General features: G+C 41.6%; 3 protein-coding genes across 3 annotated transcripts; 2 read left to right on the forward strand and 1 right to left on the reverse strand.

Annotated features, from left to right (window-relative positions):
* Window positions 1-318: 318 nt before the first annotated feature.
* On the forward strand, window positions 319-3,863 carry LOC121186716 (zona pellucida-like domain-containing protein 1). The gene is made up of 10 exons (XM_041045489.1): window positions 319-412; window positions 650-876; window positions 1,040-1,230; window positions 1,357-1,429; window positions 1,517-1,614; window positions 1,750-1,833; window positions 1,939-2,110; window positions 2,518-2,617; window positions 2,726-2,749; window positions 2,852-3,863. Exons 1-10 carry the CDS (start codon window positions 319-321, stop codon window positions 3,007-3,009), a joined length of 1,221 nt encoding a protein of 406 aa, XP_040901423.1. The 3' UTR covers window positions 3,010-3,863.
* On the reverse strand, window positions 3,274-5,386 carry zgc:162608 (uncharacterized protein LOC100037332 homolog). Its single transcript, XM_041045490.1, has 4 exons — window positions 5,298-5,386; window positions 5,068-5,126; window positions 4,886-4,979; window positions 3,274-4,751 (listed from the first exon to the last, which is right to left on the reverse strand). Exons 2-4 carry the CDS (start codon window positions 5,114-5,116, stop codon window positions 3,890-3,892), a joined length of 1,005 nt encoding a protein of 334 aa, XP_040901424.1. The 5' UTR covers window positions 5,117-5,126; window positions 5,298-5,386; the 3' UTR covers window positions 3,274-3,889.
* Window positions 5,387-6,413: 1,027 nt separating this feature from the next.
* LOC121187371 lies at window positions 6,414-17,994 on the forward strand. Its single transcript, XM_041046578.1, has 22 exons — window positions 6,414-6,451; window positions 6,740-6,824; window positions 7,383-7,550; window positions 7,716-7,857; window positions 8,455-8,678; window positions 9,383-9,544; window positions 10,156-10,335; window positions 10,698-10,818; window positions 10,952-11,044; window positions 11,173-11,386; window positions 11,490-11,652; window positions 11,817-12,005; window positions 12,082-12,256; window positions 12,999-13,141; window positions 14,231-14,407; window positions 14,921-15,051; window positions 15,145-15,302; window positions 15,810-16,037; window positions 16,528-16,866; window positions 16,955-17,103; window positions 17,375-17,647; window positions 17,983-17,994. Exons 1-22 carry the CDS (start codon window positions 6,414-6,416, stop codon window positions 17,992-17,994), a joined length of 3,564 nt encoding a protein of 1,187 aa, XP_040902512.1.
* Window positions 17,995-18,512: the final 518 nt, after the last annotated feature.

Consider the following 18,512-nt stretch of genomic DNA (forward strand, 5'->3'; position numbering starts at 1 on the left):
GGCCGTCACAACAGGTTTCTGTTTTCTGTTTTCAGTTCACTGATTTCAGATTGCAGCATTTTAGCAATCATGAATCAGTGCAAAACTGAAATATCAACCATTTCAGCATGGCAAAACAAAATTTGCAATTCAAATTCATAATGAAAAAAATTATACTCACATGAAATTGTATTTTCTGAATAATCACTAGCATTTTTGTGCATCTGCTCAGACTCAGTTTAGTGTTATTTTGTTGTTGTTGTTTTTTTTATTGCAGATATTGTTGTTTTTCTCCTTGTAAATACAGGACTTAATGAGTCTGATCCTTTTCCAGACAGCATGGCTCTTTGCCTTTGTCTCCCTCTGCTGGTTGTGCTCTTGCAGCCTGCTTTGTGTCTCTACAACTGCTCCTCTGAGTATGAGAGGACCCCAGGTAGCTTAACTTTAACTTTCACTGAGTCAGATTCTTTTGTTTTGCTCAGTGTTGTAAACTTTTTTTCTCATTCCATTGTAGCAACTGGATAGATAATTATAATTAACTATATTTATAATATAAATTATATTTTTAATTATTCTCATGTTACCAATGGAAAAAAATCTCAAAATAATAAAACATAAACCAGTTCTATACTTTCAATCTCCTTGGTTTCTCTTTCTCCATCTATCATAGACAATTCAGACCTGACAGTTGATTGTGGCACCAGTATGATCACCCTGGAGATCAACCTGTGCACGGCTCAGTGGGCAGGCTTTAACACCACAGACCTGGCTCTAAATGGGAACCACAACAATTCTGAGTGCCAGGGCTCTGTCGACACAACTGCTGACCCTCCAATCATCCGCTACAAGCTTCCTGTTAACCACAGTCTGGATAACCCCTGTCGCCAGTCTCTGCAGGTCAGAAGCTTTCTGGTAGAAGATGCTGAATGGTGTTGAGGGATTAGGGAGAAATCTGAAACATACTGTATATGGATGTTAGATGTACAATACTTGATGCTGAATTACTTGGCACCACATACAAAACCAGTGTGATGATTGTGTCTTTTGCTGTCTCGATCAGATTATGGATGAGGTCCCGGATCCCACAGGTCCCTTCAGCAGCTTTCTAAGCATCCAGTCAGTTATCATCACAGGATACATTGACACACCCAAATCTGACCAGGGGGTGATCAGCTATTCCACAGACCTCTACTATCACTTCTCCTGCCGCTACCCGCTGGAGTACCTGATCAACAACACGCAGATTGTGGCGTGAGTGTTTAGTAATACTTACTTTGTGCAATTATTTAGTCAAGTTGGAAATTTTTCATGGAGCTGATGTGCAGTAAATCTGAAAGTTTTTTTTCTCTCATTTTCATCCTTTCCATGATTTTTTAGCTCCTCAGTCTCGGTGGCGACCAGCGATAATAATGGAACCTTCATTGATACACTAAAAATGGCTGTTTTTAATGTAAGTACAAGCTGGCATTCATCTGATTTAGATACACTTCAGAGCTATTTCTCTTAATTAATTTTACTCCATGCCTCATTTTTGCAGGACTCTGACTATGGTTATCCTTTAGTGGTACCTCCAACAGGACTTGAGCTACGAACCAAGATCTATGTGGAGGTCAAGGCTGTTAACCTCACAGGAAAGTAAGTAAAGCGTGTTTGGATGAGGGGGATGCTCATACTAAATTTGTTTATCAGAAAACAAATATCGAAGTAAAAATGAGCACAGTGTATTCTTGTGGAAAACAGTGACTTATTGGCACACTGTCCTGTTTTCAGCTTCCATGTACTGCTGGATCACTGCTTCAGTACTCCCACTCCTTACAACATGTCACACAGTGAGCAGCACAACTTCTTCACTGGGTATGATAGCACACAACACTCATGTAGTTTCATACATAGGGGAAAAAGTGTGACTTTCACATGATTTTTTTAAAATATATACCTAAAAACTCTGCTCTGCACTAGCTGTTCAGTGGACCAAAGGACATCTGTGACAAGCAACGGCCTTTCCAAGGTTGCCCGGTTCAACTTTGAGGCCTTCCGCTTTGTTCAGCACCGTGACCAGGCAAAGTCCAGCATCTATCTGCACTGCATACTGAGGCTCTGTGAGCCTAGTAAATGTCAAGACCTGCTGTCTGTAAGTTGAGAAGTCAAAAACAAATGACTCTGCTATAAAGTCATCACAGAAAGTAATGGATACACAGTTTGGAAAAGAAATACAAACAGAAAATTTTCGGCCCTTGTTGTTGAGCGTACAATTTGTCACATTTAAAGCTGCAGGAAAAGATTTGATGTACTCAAAAATTTATCAAGTAACAGCTGCCATCTTAGACAGCTGATAGTACAGAAATGACAGGAACGGGAGATCCTTTTTCTGTCTTTTGGACAGACAAGGGACTTTGTGGTTCACAGTTGGTACCTTAAACCGTTAGGTTTACTTACTTTAGTCTTTGTTGTGATTATTATTGTTATTATTTTTTAATAAGGTAGTGTTACATTAAATGACATACACCTAAACCAGACTGGATGGTTATTGTTTTTCAGGCCTGTAATCCCAGAAGTAAAAGATCTTTGACTCCTTTCGGAGAAGAAAGCAGAGAATCAGCCACTGTCTCAGTCGGACCTCTTTACACAGCTCGAGAAGGTTTGACCTGTTTAAAAAAAGCATACTTTTAAAAGTTTTCCTGCGATTTTCAAACAACACTGTCTTGATAAACTCTTTCAGTGACTTTCTTTTCTTCCCTCACTCAAGACATGCCCTACGCAGCTGCCTATGGTGAGTATACTTTAATCGCATCATAAAGGCAGAAATACATCCTAACATTGGAAGATTTTGTGAACCCCAAAAGTAATCTATTTTAATCCCTTTATACATCAGGTAATGACATGGCATCGGAGAAAGATGACGTGAACGTGACGGGCCTGGTGGTGGGGGTGGTGTTTGGCTCGGCTGCCGCCGCCTTGCTGGTTCTGGGTGGCTGGTTTGTCCTGAAGAAGTTTTATTGGGTGGGAGGATTGCCTCATGCCTTTGACTGACAGACTGAATGGCAAATTGTCTTTGCCTTGTCACCTCATACCACATAAAATCTGATAATGTAATGATGATTTTTCAGTAATAAGCAAATGTTCTTGTTGGGTGACTATGGAAACAAAGCAAATACTCTGGTATCTCTGTATGTTATATAATTTTTTCTTTCTATAATCACTGCATCTGCATTCAGAAGTCATTTACCGGTAATGAAGGAAGAGTCAAGCCTGAACTATGTGGTAAAAAAAACAAACCGTAACAATGAAAGCAACTAAAGAACAGAGTAATTTTAATATTTTATAAAAGTATAACTTGGCTTTGATGATGCCTGATAATGCCTTGTACTGGGCATCTTGTACATAATCTCAATTGCATTGATTAAAACATATTTTTTGAGCAAATTCAGATATGGAATATGTGTTTTGTACAGATTCAAAATAAAGTTTAAAATCAGGTTGGTGTTGCACTCTGTAGCTGATTACATGATTAAGAAACAGCAACAGGTAATTTGTATTATCAGTCAACTTTGCTCTCCACAGGCAGCATCTTTCTACATGGTACAGTAAACATGTACTGACAATTAGGCTCTCACTCACATGCACAATGAAACAAATACATTAATTAAATCCATACATTCACAAATATTTACAGGCTACTTACTTGGCTGATACAGTGGACAAACAAACAAACAAACAAACAAACAAACAAACAAACAAACAAACAAACAAACAAACAAACAAACAAACAAACAAACAAACAAACAAACAAACCAAACAAACCAAACCAAACCAAACCAAAACAAAACAAATTCATGGACAAGACTCACTTTGATGGGACCATCATAGCAGTTAATTATTATTTTTTCTAAAAAATGTACAAATGTCTCTGTCACTGCACTGAATGCATAATGTCCTGGATCAGAGCAGAGAGTTTAACTGAGAAGTCCTCCTGCAAAGAGCCACCAGGCTGTATGGATGAGGAGGAAGAGGAAAGAAACAGACTGGAGGCTCTTTGGACCTTCAGCTCCTCTTCTAGTTCCTGAAATAGTTTCTCTATCCGGGCCTGAAACACCTGGCTCTGCAGGGCTGCATTTTGGCAGAACTGCTCCATACTGGCTGTCATGTCGGCTTTAAGTGGTTGTGCTGTTTCTAGCAGAGTAGCGAGCTCTGCTTTGAGAGCCCCCACCCTGCTTTGTGTCTCCACCCTCAGTGAGCTCACTTCCTGTCCCAACCTGGAGCTCATTACCTGCCAGAGCTCCGACTTGGCTGACTCCTCCTCACTAGCACTGATCTCTTTCAGATGTTCGATCACCCCAACAGTTTTAGTTTGGAAGTCGCTGATGATGTCAGCCAGCTTGGAGCTGCTGTGCTCCAGGGTTTGTGTCATCCAGTGGAAGGCTTCCTGGTAGAGAGCCGGACTGGCCTCTGCCTGGGCCTCTGCTGTCTCCAGGCCCTGCAGATAGAGGCTCAGTTGGCCACACAGATCTTGAGTGTTACTGCTGAGGGAGCTCTGGAGCTGCTGGGTCAGGGGAGCCAAGCGCTCCCTCATGCTGGCCAGAGTGGTGCTGAGGTGGGCTGGAGATGGGGACAATCTCTCCTGCAGCTCAGCCAGCTCTTGGCGTAGACGGTTACGCAGACGCTCTGACTCCATGTTGAGTTTGCGTTGCATCTCCTCTGCCACAGGGTTTTTGTTGTCCTCATCTTCTTGGTTGTAAAGGCTACTGCTGTCTATGTGACTCTTGTAGATCTTACTTTGTGAACAGAGACAGATGTGCTCCATTATAAACTGTTTGACTATTCAAACATTCCCTTTTACTTGAGTATATGGATGCAAATTTATTTCAGGTATTCAGCTGGTTTAAAGTACTTGATTTTCTCAACTTACTCCACATCCTTTGTGAGGTCTGTCTTGTCATGAGCCTGGTTGGACTTTGAATCAGCCCAAACTGCTTCCCTGGTGTTACGGTGGAGTGGGTATGCTACAGAATAAAGAAATAACACATGAAAAAAATGATTACTCACATCAAAATAAAGGACATTGAGTAACATTTGAGGAATAAGATATACCTGAAATTGTCAAGAATGACAGGACGTAAATCGCGATTTTTAGATGCATGTTTGTCTGTCTGTGGAGGGACAGATGAGAGAAATACATAAGAATCTCAAACTAGAATGAAGAAATTACTGAACACTGAACATTTCCATAAACTATGTAAAACTCCTTTTATACACATTCCCTTCTCAGTCTAAGACAGGACACAAGAAGATCAATATGTGAAAGAGTGTCTGGCCTTTACCTGAGGATCAGGGGTCTGTGTAGGGACTTCTCCTCTCATCTAACTTATAAAGGTCTTCGTTATCAGAGCGGCTGCCCAAACTCTGCTTGTGTCAACAGTCAACACGTGGAGGGTCACACTGATGACAGAACACAACATGCATATACACAGAGAGAACTACACACACACACACACACACACACACACACACACACACACACACACACACACACACACACACACACACACACACACACACACTCACAAAGAGTGAGGTCATGCCACTGACTCACTTATAGAACTTAACAGCATTTTTGCAGTATTGATTATAGGAAACAAGGATGCACCACTTTAAGATAAAGATGATAAAGAGTCAAAGGAAGAGAGTACCATGATAACTAGTGTGATAGAAGAAGAGCAAAAATACTTCAATAAGGTGGGAATACTGCTTTCATAATGATATAGAAAGACTTCAGCCAACTCAACAATGTATTTGTGCTCCGCACTAAAAAAAAAGTTAAAATGGGGTTGAAGTTTATTGGAGCAACTCACAAAGGTCCAACAAGTTCAAGTTTGTATATCCGCAGAAAGATAAGAAATTTGGCTGGATTTCTGGCTTTTTACGTCACAGCCCCACTTTACCAGGACCCAGAATTATATGAATATCTACAGTATTGTTGCTTGTTTGATCCACCGTCCTTGTTGTGGTTTTTAAAGCATTATGTAAGATTTGAAGTGGGTTTTTACATTTTGTATGTTTTAAATTGTGTATGCACTTTTGGACAGCCTTGATTACCAGGGTTTGTTTTGGATGCTTGACAATCACCAGTTTACACATCAGTGTTTGTGCTGCTAGTCGGGACGGAGGAGCTCTAAACAGACCGGGTAAACACTATTGATTATGCTACACTCCCTATTTTTCACTTTTACAAAACAAGAAATAACAATTTACAGGACAGCTCTAGGTGCTTTATTACTAGTGCATGCTTATGTATGTACAGTGTGAGGTACTTTGGCTTTGCTCAGTCCATAACTGGTAATAAAATGGCTTCATATCTCCAATAATCTCCTGTCTATTATCTAACTATGGTGTTTTGCATTTGTAAATGAAATGTTGAGAGTTTTTCCACCGGTAACATGAATATGTGGGTGAAAGTTGAATCCGGTTCAGTTAGGTAAGTTACAAGTCGTCATTAGAGGATCATAGTCCATGGCTACTGTGATGAAATATGTAGGTTATTCCAGTTATCCAAAGTCCAACATGTATTTCAATACAATAACAGTGCAGAGAGTGTAAGGCTGGTTACTGTAAGCAAAACCAGCACTTCTGACTCCTTTCTGCATCGTTGGGTTGATTGTTGGACAGTTTGCAGACATTAGCATACTGTGTGATACAAATGGCTTTGTTACACACATACACAAGAATTTAAATCTTACAACTCTTGATGTGAATGACTCAACAGCGCAATACACTTTACACCACAGCAAGCCACAGTTAGATCTCCTGTTTTATTTGAATATGGAGCAAAGGTCAACAACCTTATCTTGGTCAGTGTACACAGACTCACAGAGATTGGCATCAGAGGAAGTACAGTATATGCAGGTGAAAGGTTTCCATGTAAAATGATAAGTGTTAATTACATCAAACATTTTTTCTTCCAAGTGAAGTAACATGTTTGCACCCAATGCAAGTTACTGAAAATCTTTGTGGGCCATGCAAATGACCTGTCAGTTGTTAGCCACACAGACCTTGACCATAGTCTTATTTTGTTTTCCACAAGAATGCAAGTAAACACAAATGAACAACAGTAATGATCTTCAGTGTGTCTGCCAAACTGAATCATTTACAAATTAAAGCTGAAAGTTGCAGGTGGCCTCCAAAAACCCAGGTATCATTTCTGTGCAGATATCTGAGCTGTGAATTCAGCAGCTGCTGTGACACACATAGTGCTAAGTAGACTACTCTAAAGCAAAGCTGTGTTGATGTACGTTGGGAGCCAAATCATTAATCAGTTTCATGCTAGGACTGAGAAGAACAAATGCAGTAATTTGATCTGGCAGCACCAGGCAGCTGTGCTCTCTGTTTTCCCTGCTGATTTCTACCAGCAACCAGTCAGTGAGCCTGTCACTGTCACCTTACCTCACAGGCCACATAAATCATTCAGCAAGTCAGTGAAAGTTATGCAGACTAACTACCCTGATATGTACCTTGCCACACAGTCTCAGATCAGGTTATGTGTGCAGAACAACAGCAGACAGGAGAGGTTTATCAAGGTAGCAAGTTAGTTACAGCATCTCCATAATTACTTTCTTTGCCATGGCCAAAACAAGACATGCAACCAAGAAGCTATTTACAGAACCCGGATGAAGAATTGCAAATTTCTCCCTGAGTCAGAAAAAGAGCTGGGTTTCTCATTTACCTGTTCTCTACTTTAGCAGGTGGACATGTTAGCAATGCAAGGGACATGCAGATACAAGAGTTTCAGGTGTTTGTGGTGGTTGTTTGCTTCTGTGCTGCAAACTTTGGCATATGGAAACAACTTCAGTCAACATGACCAGGAGAGGTCCCCTTGCCAGCCAGGTAGGCCGTCCTGACTCCATTCTATGGTTTTTGTAATCGTTAAAGAAATATCATGACAAAAAAGTAACTGATATTTGATCAATACCACAAGATCTATCATCTGATTGTTCTGCATATGTCTGCATATGTCCCCCTGTTTGCATTACAGTGTAGGTTTTACTACTCTCCAGGGGCAGCACTCACAAGTACATTAGGTCTTTTACTCCATCAGCTGCTGGCTTTTTAATGTAAAAGTTCTGTGTGAATGATGGCCTGTTGCAGGACAGTTGAAGTGTTGTGCTGTATAGTATAAAATTATATCGTGATTGGAGTTAACTGAAGTTTTAAAATTTGTAACGGTTTTTCAGAAATTGTGCTTCCACTATGCATTTGAGAAAAAAAGTGTGCCTGTAGGCCAGTTTAAAGACACAGTGACAGTAGAGCTAGACAGGAAAGGGAGATCAGATGCATCTTAACTTCACCCCCACCAGGATGCCCCCTGTCCCTGCAACAGTGATTGTTATAGTGTAAATGCACAGAAAGATTACAATGGAAATTAGTGCATTAAGGAATAAGTATATCAAACTCTATGTAAGAACATTTTGTTGCTTCTGTTAGGTTTCTACTGCCCAGAGGGGAGCTTCACTCCAATCCCCTGTCCTAAGGGAACCTATGGGCCATCTGGTGGTGCAGTGTCCATAGACAGCTGTCTGAAGTGTCCCCCTGACCACTACTGTCCTAGACCAGGCTTGTCTGCCTTTCTGCTCTGTGGTCCTGTGGCTCAGCAGCCTCACTCTGGCCAGGACACCTGCATCTGCCCAGGGGAGGGACAGATTTTCCAGGTGACAAAGTGTTTTCTCATGACAGCAGGATTAACCCAGTCCTTTCTGCAGCATGTATGTTCCCTCTGGTGTGTTTATGTGACCGTATAGCCCTTGTTTTCATATCACCACCACCATCTCTTAATGTATCAGTCACCTACTTTGTTCTTTGTCCTGTGAGCTCCCCCTTTATTCCGTAAACTCAAAGGCTCGAACACAAAACTTAATTTTTCAAACCTAGAATTTTTTGTGTCACTGTTGATTCCTAGGATACAGTGAACAAACTAATACAGTCATGAGAGCTTCCTAACTAGCTTCAGTAACTCTAGACTGAACAATCTGTAGCTTCAAGCTGAAAGAGCTCTAGATCAAGTTCCCTTTGAGTGGGGTCTTGTTTCCTAGTTTGCTGCAGCTTGCATGAGCATTGACTCCTCCACTCATCAGCTCATAATAAAGAGAATTAGATTTTTTTTTCTGACTTGTGCAATGCTGTTGGTGTGAGAACTAATGTCAAATGAATGAATAAATGAATGAATGATGGAAGAAAGAAATGCAGGAAAAAAGATAAGGAATCAAGGAAGGAAGGAAAACATGAGGGAGGAAAGGAAGTAAGTATGCAAAACCGCATGATAGACTTTGTCAGTGAATGAACGACTGACCAAATTAGCTTCTTAGGTAACACAACACAGTGTCTGAATATCTGAACCCTGCTGGCTTTTCTGCAGATTAGTGACGGGCGGTGCCACTGCACCATTGGCTACCAACCTACCGACATCGGAGATGTGTGTGCACGCAAACTCTATGATGTCTGCAGAGATGGAAAAACACGTACACAGTATGGAGACTGCCTGGACAGACATCAGTGGTCACTTCACTGCAGGCAGCAGGTTAGACTTTGTGCGATCACTTCAATCACACACAGATGCACACAGTAAAAGTAGAGCAAAGGTAATTGACATATCTTTCACAAATGGGCACAAAACTACGATCGGTTTGAATGATGCTTGAGAGGCACATGTTAAGTTGTAAACCGTGATCTGTTTACACAAGACACTGACAAAACGTACTCTACAATCACAGACAAGGCTAATAAGTACAACCTAGATGTCTTTGCCCTTTTCCTCCATGAACCTGACTGAATAGTTTATCTAGTACGCAGTTGTATTAGCTCCACGTAATATTTAACCATAAACTGATTCCTGTGACTGGCAGTTAACACGGCATTTACTGCTCTCCACTTGCAGTGTTTATTTTTGTCACTGTCCTCCATAGTAGACGTTGGTACAAATGACCTTTCACTTAGTTACATAGTCAGACTGAGCATAAATTAATAATACTGCCAGTTTTTATATAGTTCTTTAATTAAAGACACGCAGACAAAATCTTGTCCAAGCAGAAAAAACGCAGTAACTATTATTTGCTTGATTTCAAAAAGGTGTAGAGTCGATCAGTGAAGTATTTTGCTGATACTAACTTTGCACTCGTTACTTTCCTGCAGGTGTGCCAATCTGCAGAGGACTACCAGGGTTATGATGGAGACCTGGGTCTGTGTGTTTGCAGAGAACCCCCTGGAAGAGCTACGTGTGGAGGCCTCTGCAGGAGCAGATTGGCTGCTGAGCTGCAGCTCCAGTGCCAGTCGGGTGGAGATATGGAACTAGTGTGGAGCTATGATAAAAAGGTGCAAAGGCAGCTGCAGATTTACATTAGCACACACATAACATGGCATTTTCTATTCATCCACTAAAGGAAAATATATTGAAAAGATCGCACACTTTAGTATTTTGGGTCATTAAAAAAATACTGTATCTGAGAGGTTTTTTTCCTACTCATGTTACCCCATACCCATATCCATACAGTATTTCCACTGAAAAGGTCTTAGAATAAACATGATGAATAGTCTTAGCTCTGCTACCCGGTCAGACAATGCATATAAAACCTTTAGGCAATCTTCTTATTGCAAGAGCAGTGAAAGCTTAAGACAAGTGTCACTTGTGTTGCAGTGACCTATAAATGGTAAACACTGTTATTGTGTGTATGCAGGTGTCGGGCGTCTCAGGCGGCATGCTGGAGACGATTTTTAAACAGTGGGACTCCCAGGGGAGTCTGCAGTGCAACACCCATCTCAACTCCCCACGTCCTGTCTACATTGTTCTGACAACAGGTGGAGAGACACACATTCACACATGCACAAACACATACAATGGCTTTTCTGTCCTGCACTTGATTTCTTTGTGCAACCCCCTCATGTCCTCCTTTATCTACGTTCTGTCTCTCTCCTCGCTGTCTGATTGCAGATGCAGGCTTCCTCGGCCTCCTGAGTGGCCTCCCAAAGGAACTTCAGCAACTGTTTCCTGTCACCACACTGCAGGACTCTCATAGCTCAGCTGGTCTGTCACAAGAAAACAATATTTTCTCATCATTAAAGCACAAATAATAATGAATATGTGATCAATTTTGCCTGCAAAGTAATTCAAAATTACTGCACTAATGAAGGTCCCACACTGTTGATTTTTAGAGGAAGATTCTGACTTTCTGTGGGAGGTCACCAAAGTTGAAAATTTTAGTCATGGAGGTGGAGAAATGAATGCCAGCAGGACGAGGGGATACAAGAGTGATATGAAGGGAGACGGGAGAGGTGCAACTGGAGTTCTGAACCCAACAACGTGTCTCCATTTGGGTGATGTTATACTGTTCACTGTCGACACACGTCACTATCCTCGATATGATCTGTAAGTCAATTGTTAGGATTCGTTTTTTGTCCATTTTCCTGCTATGAATCTGTGTTGTTACTTGATTTACACTTGCACTCAATGCTAACCTCATGTTTTGCAGTGACAGCCTGTACAACACAAACAGTGACTTTGACTGGGGTGCTTTCAGACAGTTAAAAGAGGAGCTGACTCTGTCTTGGACTCCTCCCAACTTCTTTTCAGTGGTGTTTAGCCAGCCCGGCGTGTATGTTTTTACACTGAGCAGCCATCAGCACAAACACATGGTAACTATATTTCAAATAATACAAGAATTAAAGGTAGTCTGTGAAGTTTTAAATTTAAAATAAACATTTAGTTCTTTACATCCAGTATTTGTCCATCCAGTATTGCACTGTGCCCTCCTAATGCATTTCTTAAAAATGTTTTGACCCCCACATTGTTTACGCAGTATGTGCGGGTGATGCCTGCAGGGGTCCAGTGTTATGAGCCTGGTACCTTTTTCCCCACCATACCTCGTCACGTGACCAGGGTGGGAATCAGTAGGAGACGCAACCTGTTACTTCGGCCAGATTGGCTGGTGACCGGCGGATTGCTATTTGGAGCTGTGGTCATCCTCTGTTTATGTGTTACAGTGCTGGTTAGTGCACGTACACAAACACATGCCGCAACTCTACGTTACGTACAACACGTTCATAAATCTATCCCACATGCAGATCCTGTTCCGTGAATATGGATGGCCAGAGAAGAAGCCAATCAGAGCACGGTATCGCTTGTTGCAGTTGGCCTACAACATGGACGACTACTCATCAAAAGGTTCAAGGGTGATCTCACTTAGGAAGACTCACCGAAACCAACAAGCCAGAATGACACAAGAATCCATTCAAGCAGGTGCATTACACATAAACACATGACCACTCTGCTCATTTATTGAAAGCCTAAAGGCCAACAGTTACATAACTTACATTCAAACATAATCCTCACCACGTCAGTTCATGCACCTGCACACACCTGCACACACACACACACACACATATGCACAGAAACACACTGACACTTTGTTGGTCTTTGAAGACCCCTTCTTATGTAACACTGACGATGACCCTTGGGCTTTGCTCCCACCCAACCAATTACTGCTGAAAAGGCTCTTGTCATAGACCTCATATCACGTGCTGTAACTAGCAGTAAAAACGACAACAGTACAAATGTCACGGAACTGGGGAAATCACATCAAACAACAATAACTTGACATTCTACATTTTATCAATGAAAATGTCACAGAATAAAAAGCATTTAACTTAGCTTCAAAGAGTTATTTATATTTTCATTGCATAATAGTGCTGTGAGGTGGTGTGCTCTTCAAACGGGAACATATAAAATTTCATCTCCTCCTGGCAAGTTAAGGTCTTTTTTTGCTTTGTGCAAAAAAAATATAATAAATCAGAACAGCTGTTGTACCGAAACATACAAGTGGTTCATTGGCTCATTGCTGAAGCTCCCTGGTCTTCCTCAGACAGCACATTAAGCTTGCTCTTCAAAGTTCTCCTTAAGAGAGAGGTCATAGACTTTACATGTGGTTTATGTTCTTGTGGGCTCTCTCTTTCTGTCTCTTTGCATTTCATTCACTTGACAGCAGCCTGTGCAGACACCTTGGGGGAGTTCTGGGATTATGAACACCAGGTGGATCTGGAGGCATTCAGCAGCAACACCTTCTACAGCCTCCTGCTCAAACAGAGCCTGTCTGTCACCACACGGCTAGGACAGCTCACAACCGAGGTCTGCAACTCTTAGTTTAAATGCAAAATAAACATACAGCATTTTAAGGAAATGACACATACCTCCTCTTTTCCTTCACTCACACTCTGAGTCATCCTATTCTCTGATGATTCTCTATCCTGAGACACTAGAAAGTGTTCCCCTATGGACTGTTTCACACACAAAATTAATGTTCTATATCACATATGCCCACATTATGATTTTATGAATAGTTTAATGTAGTAGGAGGCAATGGGCAACGATTTGTATAATGTTTTCACCATCCTAGTAGTAGGGAAACATCCCTCACACATCATGTCAGTGAAATTACATACCGTTACATGAGTGTAACTAGTAGTAAGCTAGGCTGTGGCTACAAGTTTGGGGTTATGGCCACAGAGCAACAAACTCACAGTGAAAAGAAAAGCAAATCTAAAAATGCACAAATTGTGTGTTCATTTGTTGAGTTATTTTTTTTTATCAGCTTCAGGCTTGGTTCAAGTTGCCATTGTTTGAAGGTAGATACTGTACCTCAGTAAGTGCCAGTGCTTCAGTTTGTTCAAATACAGTGGAGGAGGGCAGAACTAACACGTGCTTTGTTTACCAAGATAGCATATTATAGCTTTGTGGTTAGTCTACTTCACATACACCAGTTTTCTATATGCATAGATTCAATCCAGTCACTTGAATCTTATGTTTCCCTCCTTTTTTCTTTCATCTGCTACCATCCCATCTTTATATATGTACCCCATTCATAAAGTTCACGTCTATTGAAACATATTGGGTGTCGCACTGAAATGCCTCTGTTTTTAGTTGCGCCCCTTTCTCTCCCGCCTCCTTCCTGTTTGTATCATCAATTTGTTGGCTGCAGTGTAGGAGACAGAGGTTGTTGTTACAGCCCTCAGGACACCTGAGGTGATAAAGATGTAAGGGGAGATGGCACATCTTGCACCCCTGAGTTATCCCATGAACCTGGATGTCTCATCAGTGTTGGTTAGGTGTGTGCTATCTGCTTAGGGTGGGGTGATATGTGAGATCTGGTTACTACTATCTTGTGATGTTTGTGCGGCAGCCATTTTGATTTCATATATGTATATTGTGTGTAACCAGGTGAAGGAGTTTTACCAGGGAGTGCTTGGGAAACTGCAGCTACTCCACCCACGCCTGATCACTGAGGAGAGGATGGGGGAGGGTTATGAACGGATGAGGAGGGAGGTGGAGAGGGAGGTGGTGCGGCGAAAGACTCTGGCCTCACAGCTCAGGGTTCTGCTCGACAATCAGCTACAGGTTTACATTAAATTCTAATCTCCCCTGATCCCTTGTTAGAAATGAGAAAAATCCTGGTTTCCTTCTTAAAACTAATAAATCTATTCCAGTTATAAGGACATTGAAAGACAAAGAGAGTGTGTATTTATGTATTCTAGACATATTTTAAAGAACAACAACAATTTCTCATGGGCTGCAACTAATTATTATTTTCATTATTGATTATTTTCAAGATAAATTGATTAATCGTTTGGTCAATAGGCTGTCCGAAATAGTGAAAAATGCCCATCATGATTTTGTAAAGCCAAGGTAAGCTCTGTTTTTTTGTCAGTTGCAAGATGAATAAAATATTTTTTTCTTATTTAGAAGTTTGAACAGAAGAATGTTAAGCCTTTTTGCTTGAAAAGTGACTTGGGTAATTATAAATAGTTGCTAATAAATATTCAGCTTATCCATCATTTCAGCTCTAAATCTTTTTGTAAACTATGTAAGAATGTCAGAACAGGAAAGACTGTGACTGCTGTTTTTCTCCAGGTTCTGAAGCAAGAGCAACAAGCCCAGCAGAGAGTCCACAGTGTGTTTACAACTCATCTCAGAGAGTGCACCAGATTACTGTCCAAGGTTTATAACAACAGCCAACCATCCTGTGAACTAAACCAGCAAAAGTAAGGCTTTCATTTATCCTTTACAAAGTGTAAACAACAAGAAGAATGGAATAAATCCTCTCACGTCTTCAATCTGTTGTTTCTCACCTTCAGTTTGATCCAGAGGCTAACATCCCTGGTGGGTGAGATGGGAGAGTTGCTATCAGGAGAGTGTCAGCGTCAGGGAGCCTGGGAGTTGCTGGGTGAGGGTACAGGGGCCAAGCTGCTCTGTCCTGATACTGGAACTGTGTTGACCAAGGACCACATCTTTGGTGAGTCACTCCTGAGCTGAGTCTTCCAAGTGCTCCTTCCTTGAATCTTAGAGTAACAGCACCATCTATTGGTCAACATATGTACAGCAACAACAAAATAACAAAATTAAAAGTGGTGGTAAAATAAAATCATTAAACGTCCATACATTAAGTCCAATGATGTTAAAATGTAATTGTAGAGGTCAGCTGAGATGTTCTAATCACAAGTGATGAGGGTCACTTAATTCAAATGTTCTCTGATTCAAGGTAAGACCATTTTTCTCTCCAATAACAATTATGTCATAAAATGAAATATGAGCACTCTGATAAAGCTTTGTGACAAGTGATATAGAGACATCATTTGCTGCTTGATTCATGCTCTCCACTACAGTGCTCTATTCAAGAAAAAATCTGTGCTGCCCAGCATGTGACTGTAGTCTAATTCAAAACAGCTTTAAATCCTCATCATCCTAATAATTTACAGTTTGATGACTACTCACAGTGATCTCTCCTTCTGCCTCGCTCCAGGTCCTGATGGGTCCCTGCGTGTCTGCAGGGCACTTCATTGCGATTCAGTCACAGGCCTCATCAGGCCAAATGCGCACACCCATATGTTGCTGAGCAGCTGCCACACCACGGCAGTGCCACCTGGTTTCTTCCTCCACCCACAGACGGGCCGAGTTATGCCCATCGCTGGCAATGTGGCCTATGATCCTGCAAGCTCTACTTTAGTGTTCACGACTGACTCATGTACAGGTAATGCAAATGGTGTGTGTGTGTGTGTGTGTGCTATGAATATTTAAATGCTTTTAGTGCAGCTAAAATAAAGGAATGCAAGACCACATCGTCTGTGCTACATACATAAAACTTGACCAAGCTGTGTTGTGTCTAGAGCTCTACAAACTGATCATCCAACACAAGGTAACCATGTGGTAGTTCTTGGTGGAAAACCAGTTTATTACTTAACCTGAGATGAATATAATTTTAACATGCTCATTTTCTGTGGGGTACTGAAAAAATTGCAAAGACACAAAGTGGGCAAGTCAGCAATACAACAAAAGAAAGGTGCGCTGGTGTGTTACACAGTATAACAGCATGAAGATCTCATATACTGATGAAATGTGACTGTATGAGAGTAATATAGCACATGACATACATTGTTATGTCACTCAGATTGATGACACACAAAAAATCCAAGGGTACACCGCCCCCTTAAAAAACTACTGTGTGCCATTCTTTATACCAGGTGACAACAGGAAGTGGGACAGCCCCCTTCTTCCTTTCATTCCTTACCCAACCTCCTGCCACTCTGACCAGCCTCTGCCCAGCACTCGGCTCAGAGGCCTAAGACCTGGCCAGAGACTGCAGCTGGGAGTTCCCATGGCAGACCCAGACACAGGGATCCCAGTACCCATTCTGGCTGTGACCATCCACCCCCAGACTGGACTAGTCTACCCACTGGGAGGGTTGCATGTCTGCCCCATCACCCGCCTGCCTCAGCCCATACAGATTGGTTATCCCATGCTGGACCCCAGGACGGGGAATGTTGTACTCACAGTTGGGGTCAGTTTAGATCCAGTAACAGGTCAGTGTCGTTGGTGAGACCCCAGTACAGCCTGTGTGAGGGTTTCTATAATTTCAGTGAGTGAACCCTCCTCTACATGCTTGTGTAGGAGCCGTGCTGCCAGTAGGTGGAGTTCTGCTGGCTGAGTCCTTCACTGAACCTCTGAGTGGACGGATGGTGAGAGTCAGAGGGGCCAGCATACGGGCGGGACAACTGCTGCCTACTGCAGGAGGATACCAAGCTTTACTAGACAGGAAGGTGCTTGATGAGATTTAAACAAACTGATCTTGATTGCATTTACAAAATAAGCAGGAAATTTCCAAAGTATGACGTGTGATGCAACAAGATATATTTCTCCTTGGGCTGGTTTGACTTGTGTGTGTGCGTTGCATATGTTCTCACAATGTTTTCCAGATGTCAGTTTTTCAAATTCCCTAAAAACAAAGAAGCTTTTAAGTACTCTGCTCCTTTCTCCTGAAAAAATTGATTCAAGTCAAACGACTGAAACCAGCAAAATTTTCACAATCAGGTTCTGGCAGCAATGTTCAAAGTACTGGATCTCATGAAGCCACTAACTGAGGAGTGGAGTTCAGATCCAACTTTGCAGCATTCACAGCTTCATCCAGGCAGTGAGAGGGGGAGTGGTCGACAAGAGCATCTTCTTGCTGCTGCCAAGGAGCTCCAGCAAGCCTGGGGAAGGAGCCTGTACTGTCAACTCCAGTTACAGACCAGATTGGAAATCTTGCTAGACTGGGCTGTTGGTCTCCAACAGGACGGAGGGACTCTGGGTGAGGAAATGCCAGTGAGAAAACAAATGGATATGATATTTCTCTTGTGGGCACTATATCACAGAATCTCTGCGCTCTCCTATTCCTCCTCCTCCTCCTCTTTGTTGCTGCAAACGAACTGCTATCTTTTTCCTGGTTTCCTTTTGAGTTATCTGTATTCTACACTTTTGCTGGTGTGTGAGAAAATATGATCCTAAATGGAGAAAACACTTGATATTTTCTTTCATCTGATTTTTTAAAATCTCTGCTTGTCATCTCTCTGCCATAGATCTGCCTCTTGCTCAGTAGAAAAAAAAAATGCAACGTAGACCTATTTCTGTGTATTTGCTTATCTGTTTCTTCTTTACAGCTGCCACTGTGATATGTGAAGAAAAATTCTTTTGAAAGTAATATATTTTAATAGTTTTTTTTTTCAGCACTGCGCAAAAGAAAAGAGCTTTTGGCTCCTTCTGGATGTCACAGTGTCCTTAAATGCCCACTGCTACAAAAGGGTTTCAGGCATAAAGTGACTTGTATTTTTTTAGGTTTAAAATGAGCTTTGGAAAGGATTCATGAGCCTAAGGAGGATGACATTTCCTACCTCAAAGACTTTTCACGTGACCTTTATTTGTCATAAGCAACCACCCTCTACAGAAACTAAGCATGTGCCCTGTTTGACCCACATGACTACACTATATTAGGACACAGACTAGCCCATGTCCATGTTTAATGACACAAAAAAGCCGTACTTTCAGTATTCCCAGCAAGGATGCTATGAGCTCAAAAATATCCAGACATTAAAACCTCCAACTCAGGCCTCAAATTCCCACTGTCATTACACAATGAAAATCAGATTGCCTGTTCAACATAAGCCTCACTGGAATTAAATTAAGTGTGAAT

Source organism: Toxotes jaculatrix, chromosome 9 (assembly GCF_017976425.1).
Source record: "Toxotes jaculatrix isolate fToxJac2 chromosome 9, fToxJac2.pri, whole genome shotgun sequence".
Classification (NCBI taxonomy): Eukaryota; Metazoa; Chordata; class Actinopteri; family Toxotidae; genus Toxotes; species Toxotes jaculatrix.